The 18086-nt window shown below is 38.2% G+C and overlaps 1 protein-coding gene across 3 annotated transcripts in view; it reads left to right on the top strand.

Moving 5' to 3' along the window:
- SYNPO2 (synaptopodin 2) overlaps positions 1 to 18086 on the top strand; it is a 95846-nt gene that overhangs the window by 53343 nt on the left and 24417 nt on the right. For all 3 annotated transcript variants that reach the window (XM_032997644.2, XM_032997643.2, XM_032997642.2), the window contains exons 2-3: positions 9954 to 10105; positions 14430 to 15223. In XM_032997644.2, the coding sequence (XP_032853535.1) occupies positions 9954 to 10105; positions 14430 to 15223 (946 nt within the window). The remainder of the gene's footprint in view (positions 1 to 9953; positions 10106 to 14429; positions 15224 to 18086) is intronic.

The following is an 18086-nucleotide window of genomic DNA, read 5'->3' as shown; positions in this document are numbered from 1 at the left end:
TTAGCATCTAACACGCTCTAGAGGTGAGGCTCCTTGTTGCCTGCCCACACATTCAGAGGAGCTAGGGAGGGGCTGGATCTCACCCTCTTGATGAATTTGCCCTGTCTGAAGGTTTTACATTGTGGCTTTTACCGTGACTGAGTCTGAAGGAAACTAGTTTGTCTGGTGGTGAAATTCAGTGTAAAGCAGATGGGAACTGGTATCAGTTTGATGTAAACTCACCTCCAGGCAGCAGAGATGCAAACAGCTTGAGTCACATCATGCAGCAGACTCAAACATAGTCATGGCTAAAGAAGACAGGCTAGAATTTGGTATACCAGATATAAAGAGGCCCTTTAAGAGTACAATGCGTACAGCCATCATACATTTTGAGAGTCTGTATACAGAACACTCCTACACAGCTAAGTCATCCCATTCAAACGCCAGTCTATGACACTGCTATCTCAATAGTACATAAGCCATCTTGCTTAAAATTTAATCCCTAAGATTGAGCTCTGGCCTGCCAAAAATGCTAGGCCTTCAGTTTAGACCAGAACCTGGTATTTCCAATGAATTTATGTGGATACAAATCCCAGACCGGAGTTCTGGGCAACAACATTTCTTAATTATACGGTTCTGAAAGCCTCTCAAGGAACTCTTAAACTATGCTACCATTACTCAGTTAAATCCACAAGTGGCTCAAACTTCCTTTCTGAAGATCTGTTGACTCTTCCTCATCTGCTCTATCACCTGACAACTACTTTCTCTTTATATATATATATATATATATATATATATATTCAAAGAGGATATATATATATATATATATATATTCAAAGAGGAGATATATATATATATATATATATATATATATATATATATATATATATATATATATTCAAAGAGGAAACTATGAACACAAAGGTAATTCCACTTTCCTTCAGGTACAGACACAAAGTCTGATAACCAGCTGCAGCTTACCCTGTTTTGTTACCCTGACATGTGGACCAGGAAAACAAAATACTTTCAGACCTTAGATTTTCCCAGCTGTCTATGTGGAGCACATCATGATTGATCTCCAATATCCATGTGTCACCAAGGGCCTTCACAAACACAGTATTAAAGAGATGAATTTTATACAAATTTAGTTGAAGTGTTTGAAACATTGGAGAAAGCATGTGGAGGAGCTGCCAAGGTAATAGCTGTCAAGACTTTTGCTTTCTTGCTGAAGACAGCATTGTTATTCTGGAGATAGGAGTTGCATGTTAACCATGTAACAGAAAGCTATCTGTTGTAGAGACATTTAATGCATAACAAACCATTGTATGGATACTAATTCCATGTGCTTGAAACCCCAGAGTGAGCTCAAGAGCTGAATGGCATATTCATACAGATATTACTAAGCACACAAGTACATGCTAACTTCAACAAGCCTAGCTTTATCAACCAGCAAAACAAGCTATCAAACTTCATTATGGTTTTAGTAGGTTTGGGGTTTTATATTTTTTTTGCCTTTTTCCTTCAGATTGACTACAGCCTACAAGTTGCAGTCATGACTTAGCTTTCAAACTATGATGCAGGTCAAATCATGTTAAATAGAGTTATTCCTGAAAAGGCCTTAATTCCTTGTATGAAAGAGGATACAGGCTGATTGACAGGTTGTATCTTTGATTCCAGAGGTGTTGATTTAAAGCTGGAAAATGACAGTTTGTTTTCAGATAAAGCTGACAAAACAGACATTTAAAACTGTAACTATAGTTTTAAATAGTAGCAGCTTTAGAGATGGAAGGAAAAGACTGGATCTTTATGGATTGGAAGGTCACAAAAAGGCTTATGTCACTGACTATATTTTTTAATAGATGGATACATAGCCAGAAAACAGATAATTCATATTTGAATTTTTGGATGGATATTAATATCTATATGAAGTCCATGCAAAGGTGAAACAGATCACCTTTTTCTTCAGAATTGAATTTATACAGCCCACTATTCTATAACTTGTCATAACAAAGCCTAGGGATGGCAAAAAAAAAGCATTAAAATGGAAGTACATTTGGATGTTCTCATTGGAAATCTGAGTCAAAAAAAAAAAAAAAAAAAAAAAAACAACCAAAAAAACCCACCAAACAACACAAAAAGAAGGGAAGCGAGTTTGTTACTGCATCACCTCTACTGATTACGTGACTATCAAGTACCTCACACATGTCCCATCACTTGCCTGGGAAGGTTCAGAACGCTGTTGTTGGAAGGCATGGTGCTCTGGACTGAGGAGCACTGGTAAATGCTGCTTTGCACTACATTGTGAGCTGAGACTCAGAATTTAGAATTAGCAAGATCAGTGTTCACCAGCCTGAAAGTCCCCGAGCTAGTTAAAGGATCTACAGAGTTCCCTAAAAAACCCCAACACATTATAAGGTAGACTTAACTTACTGGACAGACATTTATATATTAAAAATGTTTATTAACTGAAGGTTACTTTTTTGTCTAAAGGACTTTTGCATGCATAAACATTGTAAAACAAGGCCCTAGAGCCCCAGTATATAAACTATGCCTGAATTCAGTTAAATTGTAACTTCATTTTTGATCCCCTAATTTCATACAACTACAACCACTGATATGCTAACAATTGTGCCACTCAGTACTTCTGCTTCCTGTCCATAATAAAGCATTGTACATACATTGTTAATTTTAGAGTGAAAAGATAACTTTTAAAAAAAATTAAACACACTTACTAGCCACTGCTTTTGCTGTAAGGCTTATAATAAAAAAGAGGAAACGCCTTTTTTGTTTGTTTTCTAAATACTGTCTACAGGAAACACTCATCTTTGAGCCCTGATCCTGAACTTCATGACTAAGACCAAGCTAAATAATTAATGAGAAAAGTAACTTCTGGACAGTATGAGTTAATACCTGATAAAATTAAACTAAGAATTGATTGCATTAGCTTATTTATGCTGCCTTAAACATATTTAAGAGAAACAGCTAGCTAAATTTATTGCAGCAACTAGCAGACAGGCCTTTAATTATGACAATGCTGTGTTGTACTTTGTTAAGCAGCAAAGTTGAGTTCCACATACACTTTGTGTACTTTCACATATAGTAGTACTTGCCACTTTGTCAGTAGGCAGAATACAACTTTGTTTAATTGCTTAGATTTTGGATCACTTCATCACTGCCCCTGCCTTTTGAATCACCACCCCTTTTATGGCCAAACCTAGGTCATATTCAAGTCAGTTGACTACTTTGTTATTTTTGGTACATAGTGCATTTAACTTTGATTTTTAACTTAATTTCACCTTCTGTTAAAGTTAAGATATCTGACTGTATCTAAAACATTTTAGATTCAGATCTGTATTCTGGATGTGAAATGTTAGAATTGGCAGTTGTTTCATAAAGAATAGTTTTCCTAAAAAAAAAAAAAAATAAAAATAAAAAAAATAGAGTGCATCAATCACTTGTTTCTTTAATCTTACCATGATCAAAGAAAGAAGAGGCAGCATCTCCACACTCCTAGCCCTACTTCCCCTCTCCTGCATACTGGTACCTGTTATCTCTGTTTCTTTCCCCTTTTTATCTCTCTGACAAGAGAAGAGAATAGTTCTATCTGAGAGACCAGACATCCTGTTCTATGCTCAGACCTGTATTTTGTTCAACAGTAAAAGAATTAATATTTCTGGAAAACTAAAAACTACCTTGTAGCAATCATTTCATTCACAAGATACTCTGTATCCAGAAAGAGTTCTCAACACAAATAGACAAAACTGATACTTGTGCTTACAAGTGTGAAACAATGTACTGACACCAAGTGAGAAGCTTTAACTGTGCTTACCACCTACTTGCATATTCCCACCTGAAACTAGTGTAAGGATCGCATGCCATAACCCGAGGAAATAAAAGAAAAAAAAAAAAAAAAAAAAAAACACACAAAAAACCCCCACTAATGGTTACAGAGTTACCTGACAAACAATCCCTGAAGAGAGATACTAAAATTGATATTACATGCAGAAAGTCATGTAAAGTGGCAGATAGATAGAACCTGCTTATAGTATATATATATATATATATATATATAATTACATTATTTCTGTATAATGAGGAGGGCTAGACTGATTATTTTTTTCTAAAAATAGATCACCACTTCTGCGGGGAAAAAATTAAAAGACCTCAACACCAGTCCCATTTAAACAATGCTACTCTACAAGTTAATGGTGAGACTGAAGTGCCTATACAGGATAAGGGTTGTAATCCCAAGACTAAAGTTAATGATTATTTTATTTAAAAAGGACTATTTAATAGATGTTGCTTAAACACAGTTCTTCATTATTGATGATGGCAAAACATCTAAGGGCACAGTTTGCTACTGTAGTAAAAAATACTGCTTTAAAAGATGGGTAGTTGTTGGGCCTGAGAAGGTAACCTTAAATTAGAAATCATTCTTTAGCAGGGGCATAACAGTAATCAAAGGACACATCCTTGTTTAGCACCCTTCACCTTTTGTTATTTATGTTTAATCATCAGTCTAAAAGAAAACAAAGTCACTGCTAGTAAAGTTTGCAGCTGACATAACTAAAGTAGTAAACAATAATGAAGATGGACAACTGATCTACCAAAGTCCTGTTTGCCTGTTAAACTGTGCTATTTTGGGCAACATGTTTCATCATAACAAAACACGAGGCCAGCCACCAAAACGCAAGGCTAATACTGGAGACTTACATGTGTAAATAAGGTTCACTGAAACCAGCTTCAAGTCTTCAGGAATCAGATAATCAGATTCTATGATAAAATATTCTACTAAATAGGCTCTTCCAGAGGTGACCCATCAATGAAAGAAACTACTCTGCCTGTATGAGCAAGGAAACTTAAAGAGCAAGGAAGTGTATTTTTACTACATCTAGTGGCAATATTTTCTGTTCTGTTGCCTAAAAGCTGCTGGTAAACTGAAAAAGGATCAGTACATAGTTCTGAGAACAATTCATGGTTTGGAAAGCTTGCTTTGAATTGAGAATATCACTGTGCAAATATATATATATTTTAAAGCCACAGAAGTCTTACTTTATTAAAAGTTTAGGCTAATCGGATCGTGCTTATGCTCACATTGCTTCTTTTCTCAGTTTGGTTGCTCAGTCAGTCTCAGCAACCATTGAGCCCTATTGCTCAGTCAGGCTACATCTGAAGCACATCACTTAAATGCACAACCCAGATATAGGTGTGCACTCCTACCAGCACATCAGAATAAAATTAAAATATACATCATCTTTTCCAAAAGTCACTGGTAAAAGCAAGACTGAAATATCCTAATAATTTCTTAGTTGCACAACTGGAGAACCAGGACTGTAGAATGGCCACAAGTCCATTTGACTCACTTTACACTACAACTCATTGACCTTGTTGTCAGGTTCAACATACCTCAGCTCTCTGATCTGCTTATTATAGGGCTCAGACACACAACCAGGATCATCAGCTGGTAAACAGTCCCAGTTGCTGTCTGTGCATCTACTTGCAGCCACAACAAGCAACAGGTGCATCTACTTTAGCTTTTTAGCTTCATTAGGATTACATTTTTTGAAGCAAGCTTCCCTATTATTCTGATTTACCACATGTTGTTTCATAGCATTGAACAGTTTTGAGTTGTACAAACTAAACTGATTTCAGATTAAATCAAAGGAGCAGATCCAATACCTGCCACCTGGCAAGAAGTCTCCAGGTAACAGAATGAGACTAGAGCCAGTTTAAGGTAAAACCACTACAGAATACACTCAGTGCACTCAGCATTACATTTCTCTACAAAACCCTTCCTTTGCCCACACTAGCATGAGCACAGCCACTGTGTATCCCTCAGTTTACACATCCTTCACCAGTTAAGAAGCTGACTGAAATTACCATGTGCTGCAAGCACCCATGACTACTCCAGCCGCAGCAGTGCCCCACAGCTACCACCAACCCACAGCAAGTTACCATCCCATACTTCTACCCCACATACCTGTACTTTGGGATATAATCTCTCAGCAGTGCAGCACAACACCCTCCACAGCATACTCCCTCACAGATCTTTATAGACCTTCCTGAAGAGCCTCTGCACCGCCCCCAGTCCCTCGTTGCAGCGGCAGTTTGTAAATAGGTGGCAGGTGAGAGGCTGAGGAGCCCTCCACCAGCCCCAGTGGCTTTCTGTCCCAGGGAGCAGTGCCACCACCATTGCTCACAGCAGGGTCCTGACTCCTTCATGGTGCTCAGATAAGATCAAGGCTAATTTCTTCACAAAGCAAGTTTCCTCTAAGATTAGTATCTGTGGATATTAGGAATTGCACAGTACTTGACATTTTAAGCAGCAAGGGATGCTCCTGATAGTGGGAAATTCTGGATGCAGGAGTAATCTGGGAGCAAAAAGAAATTACGTACTTCAGGTAAACTGTCCGAGTAATGTAGCACTCTTCTTCACACCCTCTAGCAATAGCAATCTCAGCACCTGAAATTAGATAATATTATAACAAATGACTCAGAATAACCTGAAGTCTTTATGTACAACTGTTTATATATAACACTAATACTGTTCAAAATTCAGAAGTCTAAAACTCCTTATTGGCAGAGCACACGCAGCATTGACTAAGGTCAGTACTGCTGCAGTGCCAATTCACCTTGCACAATGATTTCCTTAAAATTTTTCAAATTCAGAGTAAGTATTTACATTGCCATTTCATTGGAAATTTTATGATTGGAAGACAACCAAAGCATTCTAACAAGTGCCTGATATATAACTTGAATAATACTAAGGAAAAGTCCTGTCTTATAGGCAGCACCAGGGACAGTGGGCTAAAGCTCTTCAACATGCCCCAGGACGAGCTGGTGTCTTGACAGGTTCAGCACTGATGGTACAGCGCTTAGCTTTGCTGTGTTATACTGATATTGCAAGTGAAAAACTGAGAAAATCCTCACAAACATTCACAAATTTTATGGGAAAAACCACTTTTGCTTCCCAAAGAAAACTCTGGCCCAAAGCAAATAGGATAAACAAGTAACTGAGAAAGCCTGGGCTGTACTATAAGGCAAGAGCACTTCCCAGTTTTGAAAGAATCTCTTCTGTTTTTTCAACCAACTATGCCTTCCTTTAAGTTCCCAAGAACTGGATAAAGTTTTCTTACTCTCCCCTGTATGACCAAGTTGTATTTCTGCTAACAAAGGCAGCGTTTGTTTCCCAGTGGGCTCGTCAGTGGCTTTCTGCAAGAACTTCCTTTGAGAGAAAATTGTCCACTAAACTTATTTTACCAAGAAGACCCTGATTTCCACAGATCTTCTTGGGATTTTTTTTTTTTGTTCTTGTGCTTCTTTTTTCCCCAGAAATCTGAAATGTTTTGATTTACATGAGTAAATTTTCTGTTCATTTTTGTGGGTTTCCAGTAAAGACAAATAAACAAAACAAAAACCACTTACAGCTTGCCCGGCAAGGCAGTCTATGCATTGCTGTGTAAGCTGGCGATACCTTGAGGCTAAAATAACACAAGTGATGATGGTATATTTCTATCCTAGCAGCAGCCTGCTATAATTTACTATACAGCCTGCCCTTACTCATTTTTGTCAGTGCTTGCTCCTCACTTTCCTTCCACCAACAGAAACATAAAAGAAAAAAAGGATAATACCGAGGTGATTTTATATAGACATTGTTCAAACTTGGGAGGCAGAAGTGTTTCTGGGGGAGGTCGGGAAAAAGGATGAGTCAGGAGAACCATTAGTATGTACAGCATGTGCAGTGTGATGCTTCAATGGCAAAATCATGTTAAAGGTCTGATTTATATAGATAAACCTGGAAATATAATACTGAAAGGGAATTTTTTCTAATGTGCCTATGAAATGAAATACCATCAGAGAGTGAGGTATAGTGACTTACAGTAATTTCTTACCTGTGTGACCAGTCAAAGAAGGGGTTGAGTTTTTGTATGAAGGTCCAAATTTCTCACAGTTGTGATCTTTCAACAATTCACAAGACATCAGAATGGACTGAGAGGCCTTTTCAAGAACTTTAAAAGGAAATTCAACACTTTTGTCTATTTTCTTTGAATGTTACCAAGGAGTCTGTTTTAAAAATTACGAAGCTGGTTGAGCTGTCTAGAAATTTATGTAGACCTATTAACATGGTGCATTTATACTTCTGCTTTTTGATATAAATCACTGAAGTTGTGGAATGGTTAACAGTTTCTTTCCTGAGACATCTGTAATGGTAATCTGTGACAGGACTGACCCCGAATTCTCAAGACACTTAATAAAGAAACAAAGATAATTTTTCTTCTCACAATCTAGGTATCACGTTATGCTATTTCAGAGTTCATATGTCGCTATAATTGCTGTTCCCATGTTTTTTGAAAAAGGGTCACTAAATTGTTCCTAGCATCCCCATTAAATATTTACGTTCAGGTCTAAGATGTCTTGTAAAATTTTAATAGCATACACTCCCATTAAAAAAAAAAAAAAAAACAACAACAAAACCTCAACCCAAATCCTAGCTCATATATGAAGCAAAACATTCTAAACACTGTTTAAACTGTCATTTCTTCCCAAAGCACAAGGATGTTTATGCTCTTGCCTAAGGGAGATAAACAGAGCAGCATACCACTCCATATTTGTAAATGTTGACTCTGCAAGGTAGAAACTGGATTCTGTATGCACCAGGCTTCTGCTTCTTCACTGCTCAAAAAAGCCATAGTATGACATATGGGTATGTGTAAATTGAAACAACAAAGATCTATGGCCCTGCCACAGAAAAACGTGCAGTCTCACTCTTTATTCCACATATCAACCTGACTCTAAGAAACTTTTCAAAATTGCCTCCAGAAATGCATCTTAGGTACCAAACCCAGTGGCCTAATAGCATATTTGGGATAATTCCATGAGTCTGTGGGACAGCTGCACCCTCAAATCTGGTGTGCATCAGAAGTAACTTTCCTAGAGTGAGTGGGGACTGACTGCTGCTGTGAGTGCGGTAGAATTATACTACTTCTTTAAAAATGCTATGAGAATTAATAAGGATAATGTATCAACCCACCAACTGCATATTGTATAAGGCCAAAGTAGTCACACCAACAGGTAGCAGTCTGAGAGCAAAGAACCCAAGGACAGCCCTTTTATGTGTATGTGTCATTCTAAAATAGACTCCTGCAAGCATCCTGGTTAATATAACATACTGTTTGCCAAATATTCACTTTAAAAATAGCAGTCAACTGTATGGCATACCTTGAGTGATGTTAAAGCTGCCTACGTTTTGTTATACAAGGACTGTGATAAGTTATAACATGTTGCCAGTGGAAAAAGAAGTGAAACAGCAAAAACTGAGCTACATAAGATTCTTGAATGAGGTCTTAACGGGAAAGGTCAAACCATAACAGGCATGTCTTCACTTTAATAAATCAGGGTACTTATTCAGATGACTAAACATGGATTTAGGATCTCCAGTGATTCAGATGTTTATAGTTTGGCAACTAAACCTACAGTTGGGCATCTAAGGAAAAGTGTCCAGCATACCAGAAGTCTGTATACCTAACAGCATGTAGATATTGACATTCTGCCCAGAAGAGCCTGAGGTTATGCACTCTTCTTTAAAAATCTTGGCATAGACTTCAGCTTTAGCAGTCTTTCATTTTGGGAGAAATCAATGAGATTTTCTGCATTTCTGCTAAACTCTGATCAATGAATTGTTGTTCCAAACTTCTATGTCTCCTGTTTAAAAAAAAAAAAAAAATTCCATCCTGTTTGACATCTAGCTCACAAGCTCAGTAAAGCAGAAGTTTTGTGTTTGTTATTACTGGACAGAACAGTATTAACCTCAGCTGGGACAAGTTATTCATTTGTGTTACTAGAAATTTATTTATGATCAATATTACTGATCCATTTTCTTTTGTACAGAAAAAAGTAAGTTGAGGACATTGTTGCTGGTGTTTTCAAATGAACACTAATTGTGCAATTTGGAATTTGTTTTTGACTCATTGTAGGTTCGCAGCAAGAGCAAAGCAGCTAAGGCTGGACTGTGTGAGGGAGATGAGGTGGTGTCTATCAATGGCAAGCCTTGTGGAGACTTAACCTATGCTGAAGTTATTGTTTTGATGGAAAGCCTGACGGACGTCCTGCAGATGCTTATCAAGAGGTACAGGAATGCTCAGAATGCTTTGGTGCAATTCTGTTCAGTGAACCACACAGAAAATGCTGGTTATGAATGCACTCATTTTGCAAACTTATACTGTGAGCTTCTGATAGTCCTCTTAACAATGTCTGTAACTCTGCTTGTCTGTATGGAAAAGGAAGACAGAGTATTTGATCTGAAGGAATAAATGGATAAAATTTGAAGAGCACAGTTCAGGCACAGAATTAAAAGTACAGTCTCCAAATGTAACGATTTTATTTCTTATTAAGTATTCATAATACTTACAAGGTATCCACTACCATATCTGCATACTGCAGAGTCTTGAGTTCAAATATTCTTTCCTCCCTTTGAAGTAGTCAAGTGTTGTTATTCCCCACAGATAGGGAAGTGAGGCTTACAAAAAGCAAAGGCTGTATAGATGGAGAAAGTGTGTTACACAGATATGCCTTGATAATGACATAGCAAATGGTCTTCTTGGGTGGCAAAATGTGTTAGTAGTCAGAAGGGGGAGGGTCTGGAAATCATGAATTCTATTTCTGTAGCTGTTATCACTTCACTAGATGAGGTGGGGCAAGTCACAGCTCTCTGGGTCTCAGCTTCTCCATTTACAAAATAGTGATAGTGAATTTCAGTTTTCTTTGAAAAGCTTCAAGCTTCTTAGAGAACCTTCATGTAAATTTGCAAGCAAGCCAGCACTACTGCTTACTGAACATCAGTCTATCCCAATGACTGTTCTGTAATTGTCATCAGTGTAATATATGCAATCTTGAGTTCAGACTCACCTACAGTATGCACATTCTCCCCAGACTGTGAATTCAAACAAAATGAACTCTGAATTGCCTTCAGTGTGGGTAGGAGGAGGAAGAAAAGGCCTGAGATTTCCTCATCCCTTGTAACGAATTATGGCTCCCACCTGAGCTATTGCAATTCCCTGTCTGTTCTCCCATGGACCGGACCAGGAGGATGGAAGGGGTCAGGATTCATCATAGCAGCTAACAGAGAAGGGTCACTGGAAAGGCTGAAAGGACTCTGGTGCAAAAAAGGCACTTGACTCTGGTTACCAGGGATGCCTAAACAGTATGTGAAATTCCTCTGTGGTTTCTGCAACCCACTCAAAGGAACTTTCCTAAAGTGTTTAGTAGTTCAAAGTTACAGTCTGCCTTCAAAACAAGATGCTCTCAATTTTATTTATAACAGTCATTCTGCATGGCCTGTCTGTGCATGTTGTCTTGGGCTGAGTAATGGATCAATGTGATGAGATCAGGGGAACAGTGATAGCTGAGGATTACAGCTTACCTTCTCCATAGTGCACAGCTCTTGTTTCTGGTTCAGCAGTGTACTGTTTGAATGCTCCACATGTGATATCTGCATTCTTCTGTTTTTAATTCATACCATGACTACTGGAACTGCACTTGTAAAAATGGTATTTGTGGCTGACCAGCTGTCTTCTTTGCAGCCATAGAAAAAACTCCATATGCTTTGACTTCTGCCTGTTGCTGTTCTATAACTGATATTTCAGTTGGTCTGAAAGGCACAGTATGCTCTAGCTGAAAGTGACAGCACATCTTCCATTCACTCCATCACCCCTGCTTGAATATACGGTAAATAGCAAAACAACCCTGAAAATCAGAACCAAAACAGAGTGCTTAGGTCACATAATTCAGTGTTTCATGGAACGAAATTGTGCCTGTTAGAAATTTTAAGAAGAATGCAGTTGCTCAATACTCTGAAAGTAACTGAAATGTTCTAAAGGAATTCACCATGAGAATCTTTGTATTTCTTCTCATCAGCTCATCTTCCCCAACTCCCAGCCCATACTGTCAGTATCTTCTAAGGTATGGGAGAATAAACTGAAACACTTCTTCTCCCCTACCACCCCCTTTGTGGGTAGTAGTCCTCTCAGTACTATCACCAGAAGGATTTTTCAGGAAGTGCCTTGGCATCCTTTGAGAGCAATGAGAAACAAATCCTTCCTTTCCTGAGCAGCCACTTGTTAGCAGACATCTCAAGAAAACACTAGAAATCATGAGGAAAGAATAATGCCTAATTAAAATGGTGTTCCAATGGTGACCTTTACATCCAAACATCTTTGCTGGCAGTGAAGAATGGGTCTCCTCAGGAAGTTTCTGACTGTTCTTGAATTATTTGCATGAAGGATGAGATTTTCACAGGCATTCATTGTTGGCCTAATTCTGCTTTTAGTAAGCTTACTAGGAGGAAAATTAGGCTTTCAAAGTAGTTTTTAAAACACTACTTGGTCTTTGATGTCTACAAAAAGTTTTCCCAATCCCCTGTAAACCACAGTCAGTTACTGACCAGCAGTGCCCACAAAATCTTCAGTTTACAGGATCAGAGGAAAGAGACACCCCGAAGGGCGGGCACTCTCCAGATGCCATGTGGGAGAGCATCTTACTGACCTTCCCGACAAATGCTGAACAGATGTATCCGGGAACCATGGACAGTGGGGACAGAAACAGAAACACTAGCCTGCCCTTTTCACACCAGTTTTCAACTCTTGGGCTACTGCTGAGTCTAGAAAGGCAATTTCTAGGGGGAAGTAGGGAGTGTGCTCTGTGCATACCGAAATGAAATGCACCATGTAGGGAGTAAAACATGACTCTGAGACAAACCCTGCTGTGCTGACTCCATGAGTTCTGCTTCCTTCCTGGAATTACACCAGGGGTGTTGTTCCTGCAGTGAGCTGGAAAGACCTGGAGTAAAAATAATAATTTGACAAAACAGAATTTTAAATGACAAAAAGGAGATGAGACCCAGTATTGTGCCTCTTGGCACATGGATACACATTTATGTCTAAATAGAGTAGAAGTATATCTATAAGTAGCAAGGGCCTTTTAAGGTGGAATTCTTTCACACATACACACAATCACTGAGCTACCAATAAAGGCTAACATTTGGCTGGCCCAGCCCCCAGTCTTATATCTTACAAGGAAATGTTTACAGATTTCTGAAATGTATCTGTACTTAAGAGCAGTACAATTGATCATCCAAATAGCATAATACAATGGAATCCAGCAGCACTCACAAGGAGCTCCCGATATTAAAATCTGTCTGACTTTTATGTAGCTCCATATGTGGCTTAATGGATGTTACACATTTTGTGCTATTTGAGGCAGACCTAGACTTCTACACACAGTATGCTGCATGGCTAGAAAAGCAAGCAATATTGAAGTTTCCTCAGTGCCCTGACAGATTTATTTCTTCTGTTGCTTCTTCCAACCTTTCTTTGTAGGGGGTTCCAAAGTTTCAGAATACCTGAGACCTGCTTTTGATTTCAGAAGTTTCCATGATACTTGATATTAATACTTTACTGAGGGTACCTACCGCTTCCCTCATTTGAAAAAGTGCTTTGCTACCTTCTAGTAACAGAAAGCTTTAATAACATGCTACAGTCTTGCTGCACAGAAAAGGTTTCTTCTCAAATTAATAGTAGTCAGTATGGCCCAGAGTGCTGAAAGAAGAAGGTACACAGTAGACTAGGAGCCTAACACCAGTAAAACAGCCTAACTGGGCCAGGGGAATTAATAATTTAAAAAAGGGAGCTGTACTGAGGTGCACAGTAGGCTTCAGGAAGTCAAAATAACATTTGCCAATTAGAAATACATATTTTTTAATGACTCGGAAATATTGTATGGGTTCAGTACCCTTTCACACTGTATCACTGGAATAGGCCCAGAATGTTTAAATTATTCCATGATATATAAGGATGATGATGCTCACAGGAATTCTTTGAATGTGTATTTTAAGTATTCATTCCCCTTCCTCTAGTCCTCATCTAGTACTTATCTATTCCTTAGAGAATAAGCTATTTGGGACAGGAACTAGATGTGAGCATGGTGCCTAAAAGAGTTGCAGTAGTAGCCACAGAGACAAAAATCAACCACTCTTCTGGTGTCATGCAAAGTTAATTTTCTCATGCATACATAAAATATGAAGAAGTATTGTCCCAGAAGTCTCAGCAGCATTTGTCTGGAAACACTATAACAGAATGTGTCTGTGAAAGCATACTGATGTTAAGAATGATATAATTCAACATTGCAGAAGGACGGGAGTAGGGTCATAGTTCTAGCACAGTAGTGTTATTTCCCTTTTACTGAACCGTTAAGTTGAAGAATTTTGAAGGATAGAAAGGTGCTTCAATTTAAGACCTCTACAGTCTGGGAAAATTATTCTACTTAAATGGACTTGTTAGCAGGTACCACGATTAATATAGGGGAAAAAGTACTATTTAGAAATTGCTTTTGTAACTGTACTTACAATTGCTGTGCTTACAGCATCTTAATTTCTTGAATTGTTTATGTATGTGCAGATCCTCCAATGGAATAAATGAAACCTTGAGTGCTGAAAGAGAAAATGGAAAGCATGATAACATAAAAAATGAGGACTATAGGGAGAGTACTACACTGCAAATTAGTGCAGCGAAAGAGATACCCCATAGAGATTTATGCATCACAGAGATATACAGCGAGACTCACCAGGGAGCAGGAGAAAGCAACATACACTTTTCTGAAACAAAACAAGAGACTACACAAAGCCACAGAATTACTTCTAAAGCGATAGGCACCTCCAAAGTGCTAGTGACAGACGAGGCTGCCTTCAGAGGGAAAATAGAAGAAAGAAGACCAGGTACTATGGTTGAGCTGCAGTTGTCCCTCTCAAATGACACGCACAAGAGCACCAGTGCTCCTGCTGTGACTCTCTTAGGGGCAGAAAAATGCACCCCTTCAGGAAGAGGACCCAGTGTACAACAAGACGGGACTAGCCCTGTAATCGCAATTCCCCTGGGCGTGAAAGAGGGCAACATCCAGTGGTCAAGCAAAGTCGTCCAGTTTTCTAGTGGCAAAGAGGTCAAGAGGATCCAAGGTGCTGCTCCATCTCTCCCCAGGGTAGAGGTGATCCTAGACTGTTCAGAGAGGGAGAAGGAAGCACCCAGGTCTCTAGCTGAAAGGGGGTGTGTTGATTCTCAAGTGGAAGGAGGGCAGTCAGAAGCACCTCCTTCCCTCCTCTCCTTTGCAATCACATCAGAAGGCACAGAGCAGGGAGAAGACGACCAGCACTCTGAAAGGGATCACAGACCTCTCAAGCACAGGGCAAGGCACGCAAGTAAGTATGTCCCATCTAATCATTTGCAATGCCTGAGGGTATCTTTTGTAACTTTAAGCCCAATTTCAGAATTTAGACTGCATTCGAAAAAAATGTTTGGAGGTTTTTTCTACAGTTGTCTAACTTTCCCTCTTTTTTTTTTTTTTTTTTTTTTTTTAAACAATGTTTCTGTTCTTGCTTTATATATTTTTTCAGAGTAATACAATGCTCCTGGTGATGAGCCAAGAGTGTACCCATGCCTTAACTGTGCTTAATAACTTTGCCTAGTAGAATTCAACTTTGAAATTAACTCATTACCTTGTCCAAATAAAAATACTTACATCTCCAAAAAGGGCTGAATTATGCTGGTCTTCTAATGTATATTCAGACACAATCTGTAGAATATTAACAAAAAAAGCAAGTTGCTTGCACATGTCTAAGTAAATCCTGTGGATTTCTCCTTTTATAGCAAAACTTTGTGTTGTCATTTGCATCATCTAAAATCAAAGCCATGCCACTGCTCTTAAAAGTTAATAAAAAAGGCTAGTAGAAAAGCTTGATGTTGTCTGCAGAAGAGATTTTGACAGACACTAGCATGTGTATAACTGTTATATGATCCTTTCAGCTTTGCCAGTCTTCCCTAGACTGTAAAGTGAACATGCTATTTCTTCTGACTCCCATACCCAGAGGTCAGCTTCAAATTGTGTCCAAGAAGTTTACATGAAAGTAAACATGCAACTGGATCCTATATTAATTAAGTGAGTGTAGATACAGATTATTTATTTATTTATTTATCTAGCTATTTATTTATTTATTATTTAATTATTTTGGGACCTTTCCATTGGTTGCTTGCTCTTTCCCAACAATGTTAAGAATCCTGTCTGGGGATTTAGTAGCAGTACGTCAAAAGTGTTTGAATGTGTGCAGTGATACACTGTAGCAACAAGCTATTTCATATGCAGTGTTGGAATTAGTCTGCTAACCCACTGCTAATTCCTCTGTAAGCATATTTTTAGCATGATAACCATTTGTATCTTATTGGCGAGTGGATTAAGCAGTTACTTATGCCTAAGAGTCTGTATGCAATCCACATATTTCTGGCATATTAAATGAAGCATGAAAGAACAGTGCACATGCTTTACATTTTGCTTGCAAAGTTAGAACCAACTGTGTGACTGTGCCTGTTTTTCTTAGAGAATTATTTGCAGTGCCTGTCTAATAAGGCAAAAGTACAAAGAATGAACTACATGTTACATGAAAACATGTAGTTTCTTTCAAGTAGGACATAGATTCTGTCCCTTTCACATCTCAACTATGACAATCTCACTTCCTTCTAACATAGTGGCAGGTCATTACCCTTAGGAACCACTGATTTATTCTATAAAAATGTTTGCTTTTCTTATCATCATCATCAGTAGTAGTAGTAGTAAAATCCTATCAACACATTAGAACAGACAAATTGCCAAGCATAGGGGAATAATGTGTGCAGTAAATACTATGCACATTTTTTGTAAAATCAAGTTATAATGCAACACTTAAGTCTAAACTAGAGAAGAATATTTATTACAGGTGTTTGATCTCTTTAGCAGAAATTTAGTAATATATGAAAATTAATCAGATTATATTTACCTGAACAGGTAATATTTCTTCTGCCATCTTTTGAAACTATTGATTAAGTAACTATCCAGATGAATTAAGAAAAAATACTCTAGCAAAATTAAGTTTAAATTTTTGCTTTCCACAGAACTGTATGGGTACCTGCTGAATCCCCTTCCCAGAAAAAACACTCACTGCTGGTGCAAGGAGCTTATTTGAAAGCACCGAATATACATGCTTTCTTTTTGCAGATGCACTCTAACGCTAAAGCCCATACTTTTGGAAAATTCCTTCAGTGACTATTGTAAGCATTTAGATCATCAAAGGACTGAGCCAAGGATTTGGTGATTTGGCCCTCTCACAATAAAGCGTTACAAATTGCTGGTTCGGGTGCCATGTTCTTTACTCTTTTATAGGTTCTTGTGAGAACCATTGGTCCAGTCATGCTGTCATCTGGCATAATGGCAAAATTCCAATTGTCTTTAATAGGAGAAGTATCAGACTCCATCTACTGACATGGCTAAAAGGATCATTACTAGAAAATACATCACATGGCTTTCTTTAATAAATTTGCTTTATTTATGCTTGCAAAAGATACTAATAATTTACTGTTCTATTTTCACATATCAGAGGCACGCTTTTTCCTTTTGAAATTAAGTGGAAGGGGTCCACTGATTTAGGTAGGAGCAGCTTTAACTCTAGCTTTTTCAAAGGGAGAAGCTATTTGGGCTGTCATTCATGGGATGTGGTGGTAGACTATAAGGAAAGAAAGAGGGACATCACCTGACGAGCATTGCCCCATGAGGCACATGCTCCATGTCAAATAACAGGGAAGCAGTCATGCTGACGTACAATGCATCGATCAGCTTCACAGCTGCATCTATTCCTGTTCCACATGACTTGATGAAAACAATTTATGCTTTAAGAAATATGTATTACTGATTTATGCTAGAGAATACCCTTGAGAAGTTAGCTGAGCCTCCTTGATTCAGTTTTTAAATATGTATTCATTCTTGCCACAGTTTCAAATTAAATATTCTGGAGTTCTTACATCCTGTATAATTTTGGATTATGTTTCAGGCAAGTAACTCTTGTTGAAAGACTGAAACCTGCTTCCATTGAGTACTGTGGTCAAACTCCCATGTCTTCCAGAGGGCTGAAAGTCAATGCTAATAGTTCCTGTGTAAGCCTTTCTGAATGTAAACTTGTTTTTAAATAGCTAATACATATATGCATACCTACTTTTAGCTACTATACACATTTTGTAATTCATATGAGTAAAGTAAAC

This window comes from Tyto alba, unplaced genomic scaffold (genome assembly GCF_018691265.1).
Source record: "Tyto alba isolate M040663 unplaced genomic scaffold, T.alba_DEE_v4.0 Super-Scaffold_23, whole genome shotgun sequence".
Lineage (NCBI taxonomy): Eukaryota > Metazoa > Chordata > Aves > Strigiformes > Tytonidae > Tyto > Tyto alba.
Note: the sequence above shows the minus strand (reverse complement) of the source record. Positions and strands in the feature narration are given on the sequence as shown.